This window comes from Chamaea fasciata, unplaced genomic scaffold (assembly GCF_029207755.1).
Source record: "Chamaea fasciata isolate MVZ Bird 193981 ecotype frontalis unplaced genomic scaffold, bChaFas1.0.hap1 SCAF_10, whole genome shotgun sequence".
Taxonomy (NCBI): domain Eukaryota; kingdom Metazoa; phylum Chordata; class Aves; order Passeriformes; family Sylviidae; genus Chamaea; species Chamaea fasciata.
Genome location: NW_027094095.1, coordinates 20,860,806 through 20,880,652, shown reverse-complemented (window position 1 = coordinate 20,880,652; position 19,847 = coordinate 20,860,806). Strand labels below are relative to the sequence as shown.

Genomic DNA, 19,847 nt, shown 5'->3' with positions numbered 1-19,847 from the left:
CCCTGCATTTAAGTACCCACTGACTCACAGGTGTGGAAGAACTGAGAACAAAGGGAGAAATTCACTTACTTTTGAAGACTTTTCTACCTAACCTGCGTATGGAGGCCTCTGGCATAGGAGAGGTACTGAAGGTACTAATTTTTCGATGTGGAAGCCTGAAAGTTAACCTTGTACTTCCTTCTTCTCTAAATATGCTATTGCATCCTGAATCTGCTCTGCATCCCCATGAGTTAATGTACTGTCACACAGAATGGGGTTGAACAGACCATTCCATTGTCGCTAGAAGGTGGCTGTGCAAAAATAGCAGGAGGTTGCACTTGGTTTTGAGATGTGAAGAACTGAGAAAAGGCGGTGACGTTTAAGTCTGGTGACTGAGGTGTCTGCAGGCTCCACAGGGCTGTGCTGTAAACCCTGGTGCTTCAAAGTCTCAGCTTTGAAATAAGCAGCACTGGAATTCAGACTGGTCTTTGCTGTGGACAACAGAGATGTGATGCTTTCTGAACTCCGGAAGAATGGTGTACCCCCATGAGTGACAGCTTTCTGCTGCACATCCGTCCAAACAGACTTTGTCCAGATTAGACAACTGAGCAAACTTTGCTTCGTTGCCAAATCTTCTCTCTCAAATGAAATGCAAGCACAGAAACTTACCTAAACAATTAGGCTTGAAAACAGAAGAGTGCTCAGAAAGCCTTTTCTATAAAGGGTAGGGATTTAAACCTTAAAATCAGGGAAGATCCACTGATATTTAGGTTCAAGGTAAAGAAGTTGTGAAAAGCTGTAACCCTGTATAAGTGTAGAACCACATAATGTGCAGTTATTTATCAATGTTTACATTTTCAATGGAATGAAGGTCTGTGTGATGGGAAGAGACCTCCTAGTGACATGTAGTTTACACTAGATATGTCTCAAATCTGTTTCAGGATTATATGTCTGCAAAGCAGAGAGTCAGAGAAGTAAAACAGAGGGGTGAACACATGCATACATCTATTTTGTGTTTACTAAGCTGATTTCTCAGCTGTCAGCACACACGATGTGTTAATTCAGGATATAAAATACATATCAGATGCTGCTTTGTTTTCTTAAAATTCAGATTTCAGCAATATAGCACCGCGTCTGTTTACCCTGCCTCTTCCTTGAGGTCGTAGAGTTTCTTGTGGTGAGGTCTTTCTATTTTGAAATTTTGGTTTTACAATAAATCCTGCTATGATGATTCAGACACAGCTTTCACAGGTCATATTCTCTATAATAAAATGATATTTTTAGCCTTTGGTAATTTCTTTCTTTAAAAAAAATTGCAGCTATCAGAAAATATTCCAACTCTGTTATCAAATTTATGGAAGAATTCCTTAGTGGATTTAAATCTTGAAAGAATAGTTTCATTTGTCACCATTCCACAATATCAAATTTATGGAGTATTTCCTAAAACTATTCTGTAATTTGATGTACCAGTGTACATGGATTACAGGAAATGAATTGAACTTACATTCCTTTCTCAGGTACACTTGATTTTTACATGGAGAGACTAACATGATTAGTCATGTAATTTTGTGCTGTTTATTTACCTTTGCAAGATGAGAGCAATAGGATGTAAGAGCAGTAACCACGTTGTTTTGTTTTATACACCATTAAACGTGGTATTCTACAGATAATATAACTTTATGGACAAAGCATCTTGAATGTCTGAAAATAGCCGAATTATTATCAACATCACAGAAATTGTTACTATTTCTTTTCAAAGTGTTTGGAAAATCTCTTGAAGCTTATGAGAATATTTTAGGCAAATTGCATCTTCTTCCAGATGACAAATATTGCAAATGAATACATCACAGTTTTCAGGTGGATTTTATTGCTTATGTGTGTAAACTGAATGGATTGTACAATTAAATTTTTATAAGCATTCTCTACTTATGAAGAATATATTACTGTCATTTGTACACATGCTTTTAATTCAGCTTTTAATCAGCTGTACTAGTTTTGTGTTAAGAATAACATCAAAGTAATACAGAACACAGTAACTGAAGAACGTCTTGGGTTTTGCATGATGATGATTAGGTGAGAACCCAGTGGCTTGGAAAACTGACCTTTTTATACCTGTATGAGTGTGTTTTAAGTAAGAAGGCTTTTATTCAGAACCCTGAATATTATAGTTGTGCTTGGAAACAATTATAAAGGCTCTGTTGAGTCAGCTTTTTCCCAGGAAGTGAGATTCAGCTCTCTTTTCACATGTAAGCAAAAGATTATTCCCCGCATGAAAACTACTGAGGTTTCTGTTAAGGATGTAATCTGAAGGCTCAGCAGTTAAGCTCAGCCAAAGCTTATCCTGACAAAGGTCTGTGAGTACTATGAGGAAGGTGAAATTGCAGACACTGATTATCTGATGCTGTCCTGTGCTCTGTTTTCCCCAGTTCTTCCCCACTAGACAGCTCTGGTTGCTGAGTTCCTGGTCTCACACTGGTGAGCAGAAGCTCTGAGTTACAAGAGGGCCCTGCTGGAGGTGTGAGCACCCACTGAGAGCCAGGCTGGAGTATCTTCTGTGGGTTTGGTGGGTGTGGGAGGACTGTTGCTTTTGTTTTCTAGAGAAATCTGTCGCTTCAGTTTGCATCAGAGCAGTCGCAACAAAGAACCATGAGACATGTTGAACTCGTGATCCATGCTGATGTACTGGTAGAGTACAAGATTTGGGTACATATTTTTAAAATACCCTGACCTGAAATGCATTTTCATGCTGAAGTCAGTAACAGCTTTGGTTTTATGCAGTTAGATGAGGTAACCTCCAACTACCCCAGATGTTTGTGTTACTGGAGAATGTAAACACATAATGCAATAGGAGATCCACAGTGGTCTGTGTGGGTACCCTGCTCCATTCTTGGCTTGCTTTTTTAACTTGTGGCTGTATCACTCAGTCATCAAAAGGGGCCACCTGAAGGCTGGGATTGTTTTCTTTTTACAAATATGAAATGACGTAAAATTCACTGCTTTGTGGGTGCCTCCTGTAAGACTTCCTGTAATACTTTAGCAGTTACTTGGTAGAAGTGATGATCAGCACTCTCAGAATTATGACTACTTATAAATGTAAATAAAGCTGCTTTTGGATGTTCCAGCCAGGGGTGACAAATCACTGTGCCACTTGTGACTAGCTAGAAGACTGTGTCACACTCTCATGGAACTGAAGCATGTTGATTCATTCTGCTGTGCTGTCTGAACTGGATTATTGTCATTCTTTTCACTGGGCTGGAAGCCACACATCGAAGGGGTCTGAGCACACAGCGTGGGCTGGCAGAACACTGGGCCCCTGCTGCTCTGAGGGTACCATGACTTTTCATAAGTTGATTCCTTTGCAAGGATTTTTCCTCTTCAGAGTCTATCAAGTTTCTCCTTTCTCTTCCTGCTTTCCTGCTTGTGATGTATTAACTGCACTGATTTTCCACTAAAGTGGGAGGGCTGAGGAGAATAGGGAGCCCTGACTTTAATGGTGGTACTTGGAACTAAAATCTGTAACTCCCAGTGAGTTCTTTACTAGTGGGTAAGTGCTTTCCTTTTTAAAATGTGTCAGCTAAGTGCCAAACTTACTTGCGAACTCCTGCCATGTTTCATTCAGGGTTGGCAGGAAGATAATGTGGAAACAGTTTTCAGTTTTAAAACATTATGTGAAGGTGAATGCTTCCCAGTTGAATACTAAAAAGTTAATTTCTGTGCAGTTACGAAGGTCAGATTTTGCTCTGAGAGTTTAGGGGATTAGCTTTGTACTGGCTTACCATGAAAACGTACCAGAACAACGACAAATAATTTTTCTAGATTAGTACTTCATAAATAGATGTGAAAATAGCTTGCTTCTGGTCTTTTTTAGAAAATCTTGTTTAGTTTTAAATAGATAGTTGTTTGCAAAACCTTATCAAGCTAGGAGTAATTTCACAAGCTTTAGCAGTCCTCCATATTGTTCCATTTTTTCAATACCTTAGTCTAATTTAAGGACCGCATGTACATTTTACGGCACTACAATCAAGAGCCGTGATGGTAACATCTGAAACTCTACTTCATCCTCTTTGCAAATATACGTGGACCCAAAATAACTCCTTGGCTCCTCAAATAAGTGAAGTATATTTGAAGCTCACATACTTGCTAGTATTCCCTTCCTGAAGTTATTAGAATCCATAAGAACTAGGGATGAGTGTGTGAGCAGTTGCAGGCACTGGTGGGTGGGTTTCTCTTGCAGCTGTTCATTCCAGGAGTCTCTTTGTGCCACTGTCTCTTTTTTTCATGTTCTTGTGTCTAAGAATGCTCTGCTGGTACTTGCATGGTATGTACTCCAGCTGTAACTTAATTTTCACCCTAGTGAAATTCCATGGTGAATTTTCATAATAGCGTGCTCTCTTCACAGCATGGGTATTGATAAGCACCTGCTTGGCTCAGGATGTTTTAGGGTCTTAGGGTGCTGGTGGCCTGAAAGTCAGAAATAGCTGACACGGCTGTTTTGTTTTCTTTAGGGAGGCTGTGCTTTGTGTGCACATACCACTTGCCAAAGGTATTATTTCACTCAGCATTACCAACCTTATTTTTAATTTTTTTCTTCCTCATAGTATGGAGATTTTGTGTCTTTTTCTGTAGCAGTGAGAATTTTCTTTGAGTGAAAACACAGGTATTCCATATTCAACTAATTAATATGTTAAAAACGTACCGGTTTGGTGATAGTTTTAGGCCATATTAGAAAACTTGGAAGTATGAGTTTTTCAACAAAGATGGATTAATTCAAAATTTTATTAACTCTGGAGCTTCATGTAGTCTGTAACAGGCTGAATGCAAAATCTGTGGAAGAACCCCTGATTCTGTGTTGTTCTGGGCTGTGATTCCTTCATTTACACCTTTTTTTTTTAATGTATGTGTAATAAATTTTAGTTAAATAGCATTATTCCCATTTATATGTAATCAACCACATAACCCAGAGTTCAATAATTTAGAATCAGTCTGGGGACATGTTCTTGCTATTGAGCTATAAACTCACATAAAACAGTAAAAGCAACTTCGGCAAAAGGAGAGTTTGAAAAAAGAAGAACCAAAAAATATGCAGCCAGGCTATAGATGCCTGTACTGCCCTGGGTTTAAGAGTATTATTGCAATTTCAGCAACTTTTTTGTGAAAAAGTGGTATTAGAAAATCATCTAATGTAACACTAGAAGAGAATTAATGCGAATCATGAGTTAGAAATAAGAAAGAAACATCACGTTACCCATCTTCTCTAAGCAGACCTCAAGCTAGTGCTTTACAAACCACAGTTTGGTTTTCTGTTCCAGCATTTCAGATTTCAGTATGTGATTGTATCTCAACCAACTTGGAAGCTGCAGTACTTTTCCTCTTGGTTTTAAGAGGTCAAAAGAAAGAAGTAGTAAGAATGAGCTGAAAAAAATCAGGCTTCATAAGAATAGTGGTGAAGTCGTGATCGCAATTTGCCTAACTCACTCTAGTAGAATCTTTGTCCAAACTTTGAATTATTTTTTCCCTCAGTGAATATTCCCGAAGACAGATATTTGTTCTGTGCAGTTTTTGAGCTGTCATTCCAAGTCCTTAACTAATAAAACCATAACAACCACCAAAGTAATGGTTAAGTAATGTGACTTTGTAGCATTTCAAGTGATGAGTAAACCATCCCAGTCGATTGGCGTTTGGCCACTCCACTATGTAATGGTGTTTTTAATGAAGTATTGCCCTAGCAACAGGTCTGGATGACATTGGGTAGCTGGTTGCTGCTGACTATTGGAGATAAAACAGACTTTTAGGAACACATGTGTAATGTCTGAAGGTAAAATAACCCAAAATAGATGCATCTGCTCTAGTGGGAACGTAGGATGGGCCACACTGAGCCAAAGTCTGACTTACTGACTTACGAATTTAATCCTTCTGTGAAAGTGTTTCTATACGGTGAAAACGACACCATCCAAGAAGTGCAACAGTTGAAATATGAGAATAAAGTAAAGCAGAACTGAGAAGAAATTGTGTTGCAGATGATTTTAAGAAGAAATATCAGTTGTTTTAAAGGCTTTAAGAATTTTTGTACTGTAGGAAATACTTGTGGGTGTGTTATTTCAATGGAGAAGCTTTTTGAGGAAAGAGAATGCAGTGAAGATTAAAAGCTTCGCTTGCTCTCCAGAAGAACCAGCAAGTGATAAAAGACAAGAGAAGTAGAAAGTTAAACAAATTCAAGTGAAAATTAACTGTTGTGGTGGTGTTTTTATGGATGGACTTTTATTTAGAAAAACAAAAGTGGTGGCTAGGACACTGAGCAGTTTGTTACATAACACAGCCAAGTCAAAAACTTAACTGAGGGTCTAGGTCAATATAGCAAAGTAATATCATAAGATTGAGAGATCATCAGAAGTCTGTAAAAGAAAGACAAAAACCTTGGCCAAGTCTTTTTTCCTTCTTCCAGTCCATTGTGGATGACATTTGAAAATCCACTTTAAAGGCAGAAACAGTCACCTTTATATATGTTAGTGGGTCATAAAAGAATTTACTCTTTCAGTAGTATAATGTTGTGCCCTCCAAATGAAGTACTGTGTTAAAGTACACATGAAACACATTTTCAAGACTTACATGGAATTTTCTGATAGTCTAATAAACTTTTTATTTATTTATTTATTTTAAAGACAAAAATACAGACATCACTGTAAAGGACAATGTGGATGATTTCTGCCTTCGAGATACATTAAGCATTGCATCCACGGACTCCTTTGTTTCCACAGCTGAGGTAAGACTCTTGAAGATAGCTTTTTTTAAGATGTATTGATCTATTTGAACAATGAACAGAAGAATCCTAATTTTTTGCTAATCATTGTAAGTAAAAATACATTTCTCTTATGGGGAAAAAAGAGCCTTTCTAGGCTTCCTTGGAACCAGTTGTTTTAGAGGGGGGTTTTTTTGTGTACTGGCATAATGCATCCCCAACACCTCCTAAATAGGAGTTGCTTTTGAAAAATAGATCACATTTTCATGAGTGAAGAAGCAGTCAGTTGAGGCTGTAGTAGTTCCTTTCACCATGATTTATATTTTTCTGTTCCTTTTTTCCTATTGTTTTACCATACTATAAAGATGTATGAAGAGGGCTTTGTATTGCTTAGACCTGGAGGAGTTTTTTTGAGAGGAAATGATAAGAAATTGACAGCTACATGTTTTAACATGTTCCATGCGCAATCTGAAGGCAGCAGTTTGAGGTGTTACTCTGTTGTTGCACCATGATTCAAGGACTTAACAGGACCCAGAGGTCTGGGGCTGTCCTGGGAGCCCTGTGCTGAGCTGGAAGGGGAAGCTTGTGTGGGTGTGAGTGGGGACCCCACAGCTCCCTGGGGGCAGGGACAGCCCCTGGAGGTGCAGTGGCAGTGCCAGGGAGCCTCCTGACTGCCAGACTGGGAAAGCTTCCTTGACAACCTAATGCGCTTCATCTAGCTTGCTCTCATCCTCTGGGATGGGAGCACAAAGGATACACAATAATGTCTGGCTAACAGCCTGTTAGCTGAAGTCTGCGACAGCTCCCTTGGATTTGAAGGAGGCTCATGAGCATTGACACACTTACTTGATTGAGGAATATCTCCTTCTGTGTTCTCTGGGGAGCTGAAGTGATCTTGAATAGCACTCTTCTCCAAAAAACAGGAGAGGCAGTTGGCCTCAATAGATCCATTTTGGGATAGATACTCCTCTCCTACACACACTACAGCTGAGCTACTGAAGTCAATTGCAAACAGAGAGAATTGCACACACACATTCTTTGCAATTGTTTCGACTGTCTATTATAGGGTTTGTCGTTCCAGAATGCAATTACCTTGATTTAGTAATTCACATTAAATTGTGATTTTCTTGATTTAGTAACTCACATTAGGTTGTAGTGCCTAGCATCCATTCCTAACAAGGATTGTATCCATAGAGACTGGTTACTCTGGGCTGTAATTTGGACAAGACTACAATTCAAGCTTGCTTCAACTCTAGCAGCTCATGAGAGGAGCTGTAAACCATTACAGTTTGTACATTTTGTATCTGGTTTTGTGGGGTTTTTTCCCATGAACTTTCATAATGCTTTTGCAAGTATGTGAAGATGGGAACAACCCCTTATGCTCATTTGTGCTGCTTGGCTTAAAGAAAAGGCAAAACCAACCAATCAACCAAGCAAACAGAAAACCCCAGGATGTATCACCTCAGCGGAATCATCATCCTCTCCTGAAGCTATGTTGTCCCAGTATCTGCTAAAAAATATTGGAATCAAAATTGGACATGTAATTGTCTTTAAGCATCCTGAAAATATTCTCCACATTTTGATACCTCAGAGACACTTCTGTCAACTTGGTTTTCCAGGACAAAGTTATGAAGATTTTCTTTTCCTTTCCAGCTGTTCTAGCCTTTGCCAATAGAACAAACTCTCTTTTCTCAGATTTTATTGAAGAATCTAGTAAAATTCTTAGGCGACAGAAGTCCTGAAGATTAATAGAACACGGACAATTTGCAGTTTGGTGTTCAAGTCAGAACACCATTAATGTTCTGGGTTAAATAGGAGGCACTAGGCTCAAACTGCAGGGTCAGTTATCTCTGAGGTTGCAGCTACAGGCCATCGTTGTGTGCTGCAGGGAAAAGAAAGCTGTGAATTGGTGTTCTCCTACAAAAACACTGTTACCTTGATTTAATACTTTGTCCATCCTCAGGAGGGTGTGTGGCAGGGAAATGCTTCACATTATAGCAATGAGAAGGAGCAGTAAGGACTTCCCAGTGTATTCAGCTATTAGTAGAGAACAGTAATTGCTTTGATTTAACAGGATTAGAATTGACATACCAGAGTCTTTTATTCTAGATATGATGATGTCAAGCAGCTCTTCCTCTTGCTTATCTACTTTTTAAATTTTTTTTTAATTGCACTAGGGAAACGGTGGAATGTTTTAATTTAGGCTAAGAGGTTTGAGGCTTTTCCAGCTTTGGATTTGTCTCACCTGTCTCAAATGAGGCAGTTCTTTCATCATAAGCTCCCTGATTGCAGTTACAATATTAGTAACTGTCCTAAACACCATGTCCTGATAGAAATGTTTAGCAAAGTTTTTAAATCTGAAATTCATATGTGTGTTTGTACTGCTCTGTGATCATGCCCTACTGGAATTAATAATTTCACCTTCCAGGAAATTAGAACATGGCACCATTTTTTGTGGCCTCATCACGCTGCAAGCTGTGTGTTGACAGTTCCTTGGCTTCCTTCTACACTGCATCCTGTCCCAAGGGACAGGACTAAGTATTTTGTGTGACTCTGATTTTGGAGACTGGAAACTGTGTTCATGTTTCAGTGCTGACACACAGTCAGGTCAAATTTAGCTCCCTGCCCGCAGGAGAGAGAACATTCATAAAACAAGACACAGATAGATGCTTGAATGGAAACTGATAGGGATACTGCTTAGGAGGCAACAAGAATGTCATGCTGTGTTATATTAGAACAAAATATAGGAAAGAGCTGTACAAAACTGGGACAGTTTTGGCAGGATTTGCATCACGTGCCCTTTTGATGAGCTCTACAGGAGAGCAGGAGGGTGTGCCAAAACTTCATCTTGGCTATGGCTGCTGATCAAGAGGCTGCTGAGGATCACTCATTTGATGACTTCTCATTCAGAGTTGTGCCTGTCTGGACACCTACAATACACAGGCCTGAATCCTTATAAAGACGGTTTAGACACAGTCGCCGTCCCCATGACCAGACAGGCTTCTATTCTTAAACACACTTAGGCTCTAGAAGCACTGCAGAAGGGATGGAAAACATGGCTATTTGCCCTAATTAAGTTGTTAATACTACTACTGGATGAATAGTGATATTTTCTTCCCCATTTGAGCCTGGCTGCCATCAGCTTGTGTTGATGAGGGTTAGTGTGCTTTTCTTAGTCTTGCTTTCCCATCTACTGTGATCAAAATAGCTGCTACCTTTGGCAACAATGCAGCAGTGAGTGTGCCAGATAAAGGCCTCTGCCCTCTCTTTCTTGGCTTCTTTTCCATCTTCCTACCAGAGCCTCTTCCCTGCTCTCCCTGACAGTGAGCTTTGTTGCTGCTTCTTCCTTGCCAGTGCACATACATTTATCATGCCTTATTTTTGTGTTTTGACTAGTACTGAATCTGGAGGTCTATTAGCAAAGAAGCTTTGCTTTCCTTGTTAAAATGTTAACCTAGTCCAAAGCTTGGGAGACTTTTTAGACTTGTGAATAAAGCCTTTGCTGCTTTTTATCAGTAACAGCCTTCCCATTTTCTTCCAGATCTTAGGTGGAACACACCACTTCATCATTTCAATTTATTAAAATGCCATCTCAAACTTTTTATTTTAGAGTACTAATACCTACTACTCTACCTACTAATACTCTACTAAAGTACTCTACTTTTTAGAGTACTAATCACCATCACATCTTCCAACTCCCCAAACATGTTTCACTTTCGTCCTGCAGCTACTTACTTTTTTTAAGGAAATCATTTCTCTGAATGTCTTTATATTTTAAAGAGACCATCATCAGCTTTTTAAATATAGGGTAAACATAATTTCTCAGAATGTAAGGAATGCTGAATGTGCCAGTTAAGTGACCTCTCTATTAGGGGAAGCAAGCAAGAATTCCTAAAAGGTTTATCATTGTTTATTTTGGTACATTCATGTAGGTGGTTATTTTGGTAGTCAACAAGGTCTTGATGCACAGCTGAGAATTTTTTCTATTTATTAAGAAACAACTTGTGGGTGGCAAATAAGAGTACTGAGCCTGTTCCTTAAACCAAAGCAGTCAGGGCATCCCAGACCTAAAAATGATTGCAAGTGGCAAAGGTTTGATGCTTTAGGGCAATGATTTCAGCATCTCCTTACTGCATATACAGCCCTAAAGCTGAACTCTCCAGAGAAAACTGATTAACATCTGAACAATATCCAGGTTGGAATCTTCAGAGGCTGCTCTGCAGCACGGCAGGCCTAATTAGACACAAGTTAGAACTAGAAGCTTTGGAGTTTTGAAGATGCATGTGTTATTTTAGTGTAGTGATCTTAGGTATCCACTGCAGGTCATTGTAAATGTCCTTGTGGTGGTCTCTCTTTCTTGCGCCTTGAATGGATACAAGTAAAGCCTTACAAAATGAGATTGCTGCTACAGTGTCAGTCATCTTTTATCTCTTCTTTGTCTGCATTTTCATTTCCTTCTCCCTGTACCTCCCTGACCCTGAGGAAGTAGCAGACACTTAAGGGCTGGCATGTCCAGTCCATCATCACAAGCCTCTGTGTTCCTGGCCACTGCCAGCACTGTTGGTAGCTATGCTCAGTTTTAATAGCCTAGAAACACAGGTTTGTTTGCCCCGTGCAGGATAGTGGGAGAAAAAAAAACAAACAAAAAACCCCAAACAAACAAACAAAGCCCCAACAAACAAACAAAAAACCGACAAAAAATCCCACTAGAAATAATTTTCTGGTTATTAACTAAGCTGAATGATGTGTAAACATCAGATTTTTTTTTTATCAGTAATAATATAATGTAATCTTTGTAGTGAAATTGTAGCTAGACATTGTTTTGTGGATTAAATACGATACCCTGTAAGCAGGAGTTCTCTGTCTGATTTATGTGCCTTGATTTATGGATCTGGTTTTGGTTTTTTCTTTCTTTAAAAATGTCTTCAAGTTCATGTTTATTTCTCTGTTGACCATTGAATTAAAACTGCCCATAATGAAAACCTTCCAGGGAGCCTGTAGTATAAAACACTGAATGTTCATGGTTTATACAATGTGCTTTGGTAACTGGCAGACTTATTTACCAGTGAAACTAAAACAGGGGTGGGAGGGTGTTACTATTTCCAGCTTCCTAAAGAATTGTATGGTGCAATCATTCTGTACTTTGTGTCCTGGCAATTATTTTAACAGCTTTGAGTCACATTGGGTTTATTTAACTAGACAATTCAAAAACTTAACTAGGCAAATTAAACACAAAAGTAAGCTGTCTTTGTTTTATTAATTAAAAAGTTTTGAAACTTGAAACTGTAGCTTTCAGATTTTAAGAGTTACAAAGTTAACTCTTACGATCTGGTGTATCTGTTCTGTTCACTTGTTGGTTGTTACCCCTTTGTTTTAAGGAGATGCAGAAAAGGGTGCATCTTTCAGTAGAACATCAGGAAACCTTCTTTGATTTGTTTTATCTTTACAAAAATGATGACAGCAAGCTTTAATGAACTTCCAAAAAATTTTTTTTCAGCTTTCAGAGCACAGAGATGTTCGTAGTACGTATGGGCTGGATTCCCTTTGCCACTGTCCCTTGTATGAAGAAGCCATGCACTTAGCAGAAGAAGGCAAAATTTATTCACGGGTGTTAAGGTATTGATTTATGTCTGTATAATTATTTCCAGGAAAAGCAAAACTTAAAGTTTAAGATTCATCTAGAAATCACTTTTCAGAAGTTACATGTACTAGGTATTTTTTCTAGCAATTAGACTTAGATGGATATTCTTGTGCTGCTCTTTTTAATGGCCTCTGGAAACTTTTCTATTTTGCATAGGACTGAAATGTTTGAATGTCTTGGAGACAGTGACTTCCTTGCTAAGCTTCATTGTATTCGACAAGCTTTTCAGGTAAACAGTAGGGAGAGATTTGTCTGTCTTGTTAAGCCTAAACTAAAGTGCATGGCATTGAAACTGACTGTTACTCTTTGTGCAAGCATTTTTAAAATGTAATCTGTATTTAAATATTTTCTTGTTGCTTTTACATTTTTATCATTCTGCAATGAGATGTATTTGCAGAGGAGTCCAGATTTTACGATTAGCTTTGGAACCTTTGCACCCAAGGCTTATTAGGAACTTGCTAACTATACTAGAGGTGATAATTATATGAAAATTGATTGAAGTGTTTAAGGTCACTTGGGATAACCTGTGAATGAACCTGTGTATATTTTCTGAACCCTTTTCTAGATAATTCTTTCAGAAACAGCAAACAGAATATTTCTTGCTGAAAGTGGAAGAAAAATTTTGTCTGCTTTAATTGTGAAAGCACGAAAGGTAAGAGCCTTTTTTTACCAAAGTTTTGTTGTTTGTGTAACTTCTACCTGAATTCACTGTCCAGGGAAAATCAGCCATATCTCTTTTTACATTTGCTTTGATACTCACTGCTTTTACTTTACAGAATCCAAAGAAATTTGAAGATGTCTTTGATGAAATGATATACTTTTTGGAGCAAACAGATCACTGGGATAATACTGAAATGGAACTTGCTGCTAGAGGAGTGAGTTGCATTTCTGAAAAGTGCTTTTACCCTCACTAATGCCATAGGATCTAAAAATAAATTTTTACAGTTCAGAATTGTGGGAAAGGGCAACCCTTTATTGTGTGTATTGCTGATTTAGAGAAATGGCATTCACCAGTTTAGTACCAGAAACCACACATTCTTTTAGACTTCTCCTTTACTGACAAAGTATTTTTAATATTCATTAAAAGCAATTGCCAATCTGCATGTTAATACAGCATTGCAATATGGTGCATGCTGAATTCCACTGCTGAAAGAGAAACTAGGTTACTTAGATCATGTTCTTATTTAATATAGGTGAAAAATCTGAATTTTTATGATGTTGTTCTGGACTTCATATTAATGGATTCATTTGAAGATTTAGAAAATCCACCAATATCTATACAGAATGTAGTAAATAACCGCTGGTTGAATTCCTCTTTTAAAGAAACAGTAAGTATTCATGTGTAATTATCATACCAACTGATCTGTAGTACACTGCAATGTGTTGAGTATGTGCCTGAGATCTTCCTCAAAAGAATTTAACAGGAGTGTATTATCAGGTTTTTCATAATAGGAATTTATAAGTTACAAATCTTAAAACAGAGACTGATTGAGTGTATCAGAAAAAGTATTTTAACCTGTCCTTCCTTTCTCTGAGGAAGCAGAATTTTAGAAGGGAAGTTTCTGATTGTCACATCTTAGACATCGGGTCCGGGTTTTGGTTCATAGACCAGAGATTTAGCAATAAGGGACAAAGTTGCAGGGAAACAAAAGTAAATTAATACAACACAGGAATACAGCTGTTGATAACAATTAATGATTTTTCATACATGGCTGTTTATTTGCCAAATAGATCTCATCCATCTGTTAGATGCCATGGTCAGCTGGTACAGCAACTACTGTAATTTCATCCATTTTTATCTGTAAACTGCAAGTTGTCCTTTTTTTGTTGTTTTTCAATTGAAATATTCCCTCTAGAGGAAAAAAAATTAAGATAACGTATATATTTTTGTAGTTATATGGTAACATTGTGCTTTGTCTGTATTAAACTCTCTTTGCAGTCCTGAGGGGAGTCAGATGAGGATAGTTAGAGGATAGGAGGGGAAAAAGCCCAAGACTGATACTGGTATATTGTATTTCACGGGTCCATATTTGGACAAAGCTCCATAGCTGAATCTGAAGCTATTGCAAGAATGTTTTTGCTAAAATGAAAAAGTACATTTCAATGTGTTCACATGCCACTTAATATCTAAAATAGTTACTGATGTCTGAGCTTTAATATATAAAACTGGTCCTCACTTAAACCCAGTGAGTGTTGCTAACTGTGCTGACTGTAAAAGGATCAGTCAAGGATGACAAATTACATTTGAATTTAACTAACGAAAATGTTGCAAAGATGGATCTGAAATAGCAAGTATGAACTACATATAAATTTGTTATTTATATCAGCTGCTGTTTTATGGCTTTAAACTTTGTATTATCACAAGATTGGAACTGAAGAAAATACATGTCCCTGAAATATAGAATACAGAAATACAGTATTCTGCAGATGAGTTCTTTGGAGATGGAAAATTATTTTGGGCTTGCTTTATTTTTTTCTTTTTGCAACTAGGCTGTGGCTTCAAGTTGTTGGTCAGTACTGAAACAAAAAAGACAGCAAATGAAGGTAAGTTGCCCTTCAAATTATATGAAACAAAGGTATCGATCGTCTCCTAAGAATTTGAAGTTCTTTTTGTAGCTTTGGCAAAACAAACGAGCGATCAACCCTTAGTCCTGTAGACTTGTTAATTTAGACAAGAGGTTTGCCAGTTGCAGAAGTTTAGCTCCTGGGGCCCTTAGGCCTGTATTTAGCAAAAAGCCTGAACTGAAGCTAGTTTGTGTCCAGTCAGTGGTGGTGTCAGTCGCCTCTCTGACTTCCTGCCCCACAGGCAGGTCTCACACTCCTGCACACCAAGGTCATGATTCTTGTATCCCACCTGCTTGTGCTGGGATTCTCAGCCCCATCTCCCTGCATGACCCCACAGCCAAATCACATCCAGTCCTGCCCCGTTACCTGTCTGGAGCAGCACGTTCCTCCCCAGCACCAGGAGTTCTGCTGCAGCCTCCCCTCAGCCCCTTCTGCATCCTCAGCTCTCTGTGCAGGGACTCAGGAGAAGTCTGTGCCACAGCTCCTTACCTTTGGAGGATTTTGTTAGACCAAGGAGGGAAGTGTTAGGCTTTTATGAAGACTTAATGCTGAATATTAGAGCTGTACACTGGATTTACTGTGTAACTTTTGTCTACCATTTTTACATCACTAGGTGCCTGATGGATTTTTTGCACATTTCTATGCTATATGTGAACATATCAGCCCTGTTTTGGCCTGGGGCTTTTTGGGCCCTAGAAATTCCCTGTATGACCTATGCTGCTTCTTCAAGGTTTGCAACTTCGTTTTAATTACCACTTCTATGAATTAAAAAAAAATTCTTTCTGATTAAAATAAATTAAGATCTTTTTTATAAGTAAATTTAGTACATTTGTACATTACATTAGTAATTAGTACATTTGCATTTTCCTAAGATTACAGCTAACAGTAAGAAACCATGAGAAATAAGTACTTTGATATGAATGTTTTAAGCCTGGAACTGTTTTGCAAAGGCTGTTTTAGCACACTTCTGTCTCAGCACCAAAATAATACATAATTGGATGCTTTTAGGGAACATGTTAAAGAGCGAGCTGTTAGCATGGCATACTTCTTTCCTTTTTGTAACTGAAAACAAGTTTTCCTTTTTTCTTTTTTTTCTTTTTTTTTTCTTTTTCTTTTCTTTTTTTTTTTTTTGTCCCCCCACTAGGATCAAGTGCTTTTCTTCCTCAAGGACATTTTTGACTTTGAGAAGGTGAGATACTCGAGCATGGAGAACCTGGCTGAGGACCTCACCCAGCTGCTGATCCGGCACACGGAGCTGCTGCTGGCCTACCTGGGGGCAGACTCCCTGCGACACGTGGGGGCCTGTGTCAGTGCCCACGGGCCTCTGGTGCCCAGCGGGCTCCTGGAGGCAAAAGTCCAGTGAGCTTCACATCCCTGCAAATGGCAGGGAGTGCACAGAGGTGTGCTCAGAGATGTGCTCTTTTCCACCCTTTTTCTCTAGTGCTGAAGCTCCTGTGGCTGTGGCTGAGCAAGCATCTGGGAATGCATCGTGTTGCTAAGTATGGAAAAGGACTCAGGGAGGTTAAATGTACATCTGTGAAAAGAACTGGGGAGTGTTTTACTGTATATACCTAAATTAATTTTGCAGCTCAGCTGTCGCTGTGTTTATATTTCATGTATCCCAAAGCTTTTTTCTGTAATATTCAGGTAAAGTTTATTTATGAAATACTGTACTTTTGCACAAATAATTCGTAAGTGAAGCTGATGGAGTTGTTTCCTTTAAAAGCTTAGAGTACAAAATGTTCATTGCAGAGTCTCCAAATCATTAGGTGTCTACATCTAGAAAGTGTTTTGGCTGGGGTATCTGCAGCCTGTGATTCATGTGACACGTGCAATAAGGTAATCACATGCGCAGAACCGAACGTGTTGCCCCTGCCCCAGAATTCCATTTGTGTGGGTGTAAGCAGCCATTTTGTACTACAGTGTCATGGAGCAGTGCAGGAAATGCAAGCACCATTTGGGCAGGAATGACTGCCAGTATGCAATTTTTACTTTATTTTGGTTTAAAATATCTAAACATCACTGAGGTGTTTTAAAATAATTGTTTATATTTGAAAAGCTATGCTAGCTTCACCAGTTAATTTACAACTTCCTTGTTCAAAAACCATTACTACTCAATATGGTGGTAAATGAACCAATATTATTCTCAGTTCATATGTAGCATTTCAAAATATATTTTTAAATAAGTATGTATGATAAGATTTATTAATCATGAAACAGAATTGAAGCAAGTGTTTTATAATTTAATAATTTGTGTCTTCCTCCCTTCTTTGTTTGACTTTGGAAGTCAGGTGTCTGTTTCAGTGGAGATTTGAGCAATTGTGGCCATCTCTGTGCAGTGTAAAGCTGTGGCTCAGGCCATGGAACCCTGAACTTCAGACAGGAGCAGAGCACCTTCAGAAGGCATGAGGCACCCAGCAGCAATGGCTTTTCCTGTTCCGGAGGTGATAAATAATGAGCTGTAATCTTTGAATTTCTCTCAACTGAAGCAATGCTTCACAGTTAGTTTGGGCTCTAAAACTGCACTTACATGCCTTTGCTGCACAAAGCCAGCCCATGAGAATCTATCCCATGTCAAGAAATGCAGAGTAATTACAGAGTAATTGCAAGTATTTAGATACTTGAGAAGCATGTTGTTAAAATCTAGGATATCAAAACAAACTTTGACTAGAAACATTTCAACTTTCATGTCAAACACAACCCAAGAGGATGCTCAAAAGCAGGCCAGTCTAATTCATAGATTTTACTGTAGCCAGCATTTTGCTCCTTTGTTGTACTCATTTGATAAATACAAAAAACGATGAAAATGTGTCATATTACTTGTGTGAAATGCCAACTGGTGATAGTTTATTTGACAAAAAAGAGTGTACTCTGTATGTAATAAAACAGAAATTCCAAATGCTGTTCTTGGCCTATTTCCACCGCTTAACTTGCTGAGCTTGGCACCATCCTCCATGCTGTATTTTTTTCTCTCTGCAATGTGTCTTCAATACAGGCATGTGAAGTTTTTTTCACCCACCTCACTTTTGAGCAGATAAGTACGTTTAAGCTGTGTGTATTTTGGCAGCTTTTTGCAAGTTATGAAAGAAATTCTATGGAACAATAAAGGTGTCTTGTTGGGTTCAGAATCGATAGGAATAGCTGGAAACAGAGGGAACAGAGTAAGTGTTCTGCATATTCTACAGCAAATGTATGACCTGTAGGTAACAGAGGAAAGTGTCTGCTGTGATTTGTCTGGTCTGATAAAATAGTATAAAGGAAATTATACCTTAGCATATATCAAAGGGAAACAGAAATGCACTTCTTCACAGAATTAAAGGTATATTGAAATTTTCATATTATTTACCAAAAGCTCTTGAAGAAACAGAGTTGCAGATGAGATTATAAAGGTTTCCAGACACTTGGAAAAAAGTAAAACCTGGAAACTCGGTTTTCTGTCGAATACAAAAGGATTGTTTTAAACAGAAGAATAAGAAGGGTCTAAACGAACACCAAACTTTTTAGAAATTGGGGAAGAATTCCATAATACCTGACTTCGGCATTTGTGTCCCTTTAAAAGAGGAGCACTTCCATACACTCATAGAGCTCTCAAAAGTCCACAGAGTTGGACTGGAAGTTGAACTGTTGTATTTCCCATCCAAAATAAGAAATACAGGATCTGGTTGTTAGAAGATGCCACTGACAAACACTTGATGGAGAAACAGTAAAGAAACTGAGAAAGAAGGGAATAGAGGGACAGGGAAATGTGCAGGTACAGGTGGGAAGCTTTTGATCTCCTCTGAGTCTCTTTTGATCCTTTTCTAAGAAGCATCATCTATTCTGAGTGTGTAACTGACTGCAGAGAGGGATGCAGGTTGAAGTGAGAGATGACTCTGCCTGCAGCACAGAATGGCAGTCAGTTCTCTCGCAACCTGCACCTTCAGCTGACAGAACATCTGTTGATAACTGGCCATGTGGCTCCAGAATTTCAGAAGTGCACCATCTCTGCAAACACAAGTGCCAGAGTTCTACTCTAGTTAATTCATAATCAGACTCAGAATTTAGTTTATAGTGTCTAAATTTAGGTCATTTTGAATGATACTTTCCGTGGTAATAAGAACAAACTAAATTTAAAAGCCATCCTCTTCTGCAGTAGTGGTACTCCTAAGATTAGAAATGTTGACTGCTTAGGGATTATGAAGAAACAAGTATTTATATGATTTGTAATTTAGTTGTAATAATAATCTTACTTTAAATGTGTTCTTAATGATTAATATATTTCCTTTTTTTAGTGTTTGGTTTCTACCAAAGTAAATGTGTCAAATCAAGTGTCAGTAAGTGTTTGTGACCTTTCTATTGCCTAAATGAACTGCAGCTGTGTATATAAAATAAAATATTTCATTGAAACAACTGTTGCTCATATAACTGGATCTGAAACTTGAATTTAAACAGTTCTTGAAATCTAATCCAAAATTATTTAATATGGGAGGAATTTTGGTATCAGTCATCCTGAAATTAGAATTTGCTGCCTGAAATCAACAAAGAACAACTATTACAATATTTACATTATAAATGAAAAAATACTATACGGGAACAGCTTTTGGGCTGTCCAGTTTCATTGCACACAGCTCTGTGCCAAGCTGTTGTCTCTCTGCTTCGTTCTAGGAGACAATTTTTTTCAGTCTTATTTCCAAGCCAAACTGCTGTACTGAGATCCAGTTGTGGATTAAGACCTCCTTTATGGAGTAATATAAATAATGAAATAGAGGACATGAAAGAGTCTAACCTCTGCCGCTGTAGAAGGGCCGTATATATCCGTGCTTTGATGTGCCCAGATTTGTTTTATGTGTTGAATGTGTTCATCTGCTGCAAGCGGGTGGGTCCCGGGCCGTCGGAAGCCCCGACGCCGCTCCTGCGCTTCAGTGCGGCTGCCCCGAGGGTGGCACT

General features: G+C 38.4%; 1 protein-coding gene across 4 annotated transcripts in view; it reads left to right on the top strand.

The window, feature by feature from the left end:
- Window positions 1-19,305, top strand: part of MIGA1 (mitoguardin 1) — a 34,540-nt gene extending 15,235 nt beyond the window's left edge. For 2 of the 4 annotated variants that reach the window (XM_066192607.1, XM_066192610.1), the window contains 9 exons: window positions 6,639-6,739; window positions 12,213-12,331; window positions 12,513-12,585; window positions 12,922-13,008; window positions 13,133-13,231; window positions 13,550-13,684; window positions 14,847-14,900; window positions 15,535-15,651; window positions 16,066-19,305. In XM_066192607.1, the coding sequence (XP_066048704.1) occupies window positions 6,639-6,739; window positions 12,213-12,331; window positions 12,513-12,585; window positions 12,922-13,008; window positions 13,133-13,231; window positions 13,550-13,684; window positions 14,847-14,900; window positions 15,535-15,651; window positions 16,066-16,284 (1,004 nt within the window). In that variant the 3' untranslated portion in view covers window positions 16,285-19,305. The remainder of the gene's footprint in view (window positions 1-6,638; window positions 6,740-12,212; window positions 12,332-12,512; window positions 12,586-12,921; window positions 13,009-13,132; window positions 13,232-13,549; window positions 13,685-14,846; window positions 14,901-15,534; window positions 15,652-16,065) is intronic. The other 2 variants (XM_066192609.1, XM_066192608.1) reach the window with 2 other exon arrangements.
- The last annotated feature ends 542 nt before the right edge of the window (window positions 19,306-19,847 follow it).